The sequence below is a fragment of the Papaver somniferum genome, chromosome 2, assembly GCF_003573695.1.
Source record: "Papaver somniferum cultivar HN1 chromosome 2, ASM357369v1, whole genome shotgun sequence".
Taxonomy (NCBI): Eukaryota; Viridiplantae; Streptophyta; class Magnoliopsida; order Ranunculales; family Papaveraceae; genus Papaver; species Papaver somniferum.
The window spans coordinates 86,210,584-86,213,233 of NC_039359.1; the positions used below are offsets into that span (position 1 = coordinate 86,210,584).

Here is a 2,650-nt window from a genome sequence, read left to right on the forward strand (position 1 = left end):
TTATAGGATAGGGAGTACCTGAGGACTTGACTGGTATAGGTGAAGCTGCAGGGGAAACCAAGGTTGTGTTAGACTGCTTTGAAACACCCTGCCATTGGACAAAATCCTTGTGCCTAACATTCTCAAATTTTGTACGTTTACCCCGGCCAAGTTCCTCATCTGAAACTGTAGTACAATGATCTCGACATCCGTATCTTCTGTGAGAGAAGAATGACAACATCGTACCAGACGCAGGCACAGTAGAAGAAGAAGCAGGCACTGAATCAATATGTGCATCATTCTCAGCAATGTTGCTGTGATGTGCATCATCCAAGCAGACTGACGGACATAGAGAACTAGTCTGTGGAGGTGTAGTGTCAACAGGCGAGAGAGTAGCAGCGGAAGAAGAACCACCAGATACATGTGCATTATTGTAGTCAGTTGCAAAATGATCATCAGACAAATTTCTAGGAACTGAATCAGTGACCGCATCAGAATACAGTGAGTGCAATTTTTGAAGCTCATCATTATCTGCCAACGGGAAAGTATCTTCAATAAAATATACGTCTCGAGACTGAAAGTAATGACCTGTGTCAATATCAAATAAATGCCAGGCCTTCTTTCCAAATGGATAGCCGAGAAATATGCAACGACGACTGCGACTGCCAAATTTATCACCAGGATTGAGATTTTTTGCGTAACAAAGACATCCAAACACCCTGAGAGAGTGAATAGATGGAGCCGAACCATAAAGAAGATCATAAGGCGTCTTGAAATGGAGAATACGAGAAGGGGTTCGATTAATTAAGTAGGCAGCAGTAAGAACACATTCTCCCCAAAAGTCAATTGGTAAGGATGCTTGAAAACGTAGCGCACGAGCAACATTAAGAATGTGACGATGCTTTCTTTCCACCCTAGCATTTTGTTGTGGTGTATTAACAACAGAGGTTTGATGAATAATGCCATTGTTTCGAAAATAAGAGACAAGACCTTTGAACTCGGTTCCATTATCACTGCGGAAAGTCTTAACCTTTCGAGTAAACTGTCTGTCAACTAGTGCAAAGAAGTTTGTTAACAAGGTAGGTACCTCATCTTTGGTTTTCATCAAATACACCCAAACACATCTAGAAAAATCATCGACAATGGTTAAAAAATATCTGGAGTTACAGGCACGATTTGGATGATAAGGCCCCCAAACGTCGCAATGAATTAACTCAAATAAATCAACTGCCCTACTAGTGCTCAATGGAAACGAAGTACGAGTTTGCTTGGCTCTATGACAGATATCACAAGCATGAAAATCTAACTAACTATCAACACAACCAATCTGAGGTAGAGACTTCAAAGCTTGGATAGAAGGATGACCAAGCCGTTTGTGCCATAATTCTGCTGCAGTCTTCTCTAACACAACGTTGACACGAGCTGGTTTCCCCATCATCAAGCAATACAGCCCATCCATGAGCTTACCCATACCAATCCTCGTCCTCAAAGTATGGTCCTGTATAACACATTCTGAGTTAGTGAATTGAACACTTATATTATTCTTCTGTGCATGAGTAGCATGCGATGAAGATAAAAGTTGAGAAACCGAGAGAAGATTGCATGTGAATTGAGGAACAAACAGCACATTGTGCAATATAAGAAAATCATTTAACTGCACAATGCCAATTTTGGTTGCTTGTATGCTGACACCATTAGGCAGACCAACCTGAAGAGGACTAATATTATAACAAGATTCAAACACAGTGTCATCACAACAAACATGGTTGGAGGCTCCTGTGTCAACAATCCAGATGTGACCACGCTTACCAGAGAGACGAACATGATTTGCAGTCTGCATCTCACCAACAACAGCGTTTGCCTTAGCTGCTGGTTGATTACGGTGAGCTGGTGACTCGGTTTTGAGATAAGCTACAGGTGGACGTCTGGGTTGGCGACCATCTGTATACCCATGCTTCTCCCAACAGCGATCCTCAAGATGTCCATTATGACCACAGTAGGTGCACTTCAATGGAGTTTTAACAGCTCCCGATTTTGATCCTTGTGGCTTATTGCCGTGAGCAAGAAAAGTCATTGGAGAAACAATATCCTCCTTTGGCTGAGTATAAGATCGAACCTCTTCCTCTTGAATGAGACGAGAATACACAGTGTGCAGAGATGGAAGTGGTTCGGTGCCCAAAATACTAGAACGAACATTAGCGTAATAGGGTATAAGACCCATTAAAAATTCACGTACCTGATCATTGTTACGTCGAGTACGTAGAGTCAGATTGAGATCACAGGTACAACCTGAGCACTTACAAGAAGGTAAGGCATCAAAGTCATTGATGTCATCCCAGAGTTTCTTCAACCTCCCATAATAGTCTTGGATAGACTCTCCATCTTTTTGTTTACAACAGGCGACATCAGATTTAAGCTGAAAAATTTTTATTCCATTCCCAAGAGAAAAACGAAGCCTGATATCTTCCCATAAATCAAAGGCAGTGTCACGATAAGAAATTGAGGAACGAAGAACTGGATCAATAGTGTTAAAGATCCAGGCAACGATCATGTAGTTTATAGTCCACCAGTCATCCAGGTCAGAAGAATCATCAGAAGGTTTCGAAAGTTTACCATCAATGAATCCCAGCTTGCGTTTCGCACCCAAAGAAATACGAAACCCTTTAGCCAT

General features: G+C 41.7%; 1 protein-coding gene across 1 annotated transcript; it reads right to left on the reverse strand.

Moving 5' to 3' along the window:
• Positions 1-1,285: 1,285 nt before the first annotated feature.
• On the reverse strand, positions 1,286-2,650 carry LOC113351547. Its single transcript, XM_026595510.1, has one exon. The coding sequence runs from the start codon at positions 2,648-2,650 to the stop codon at positions 1,286-1,288; it is 1,365 nt and encodes a 454-aa protein (XP_026451295.1).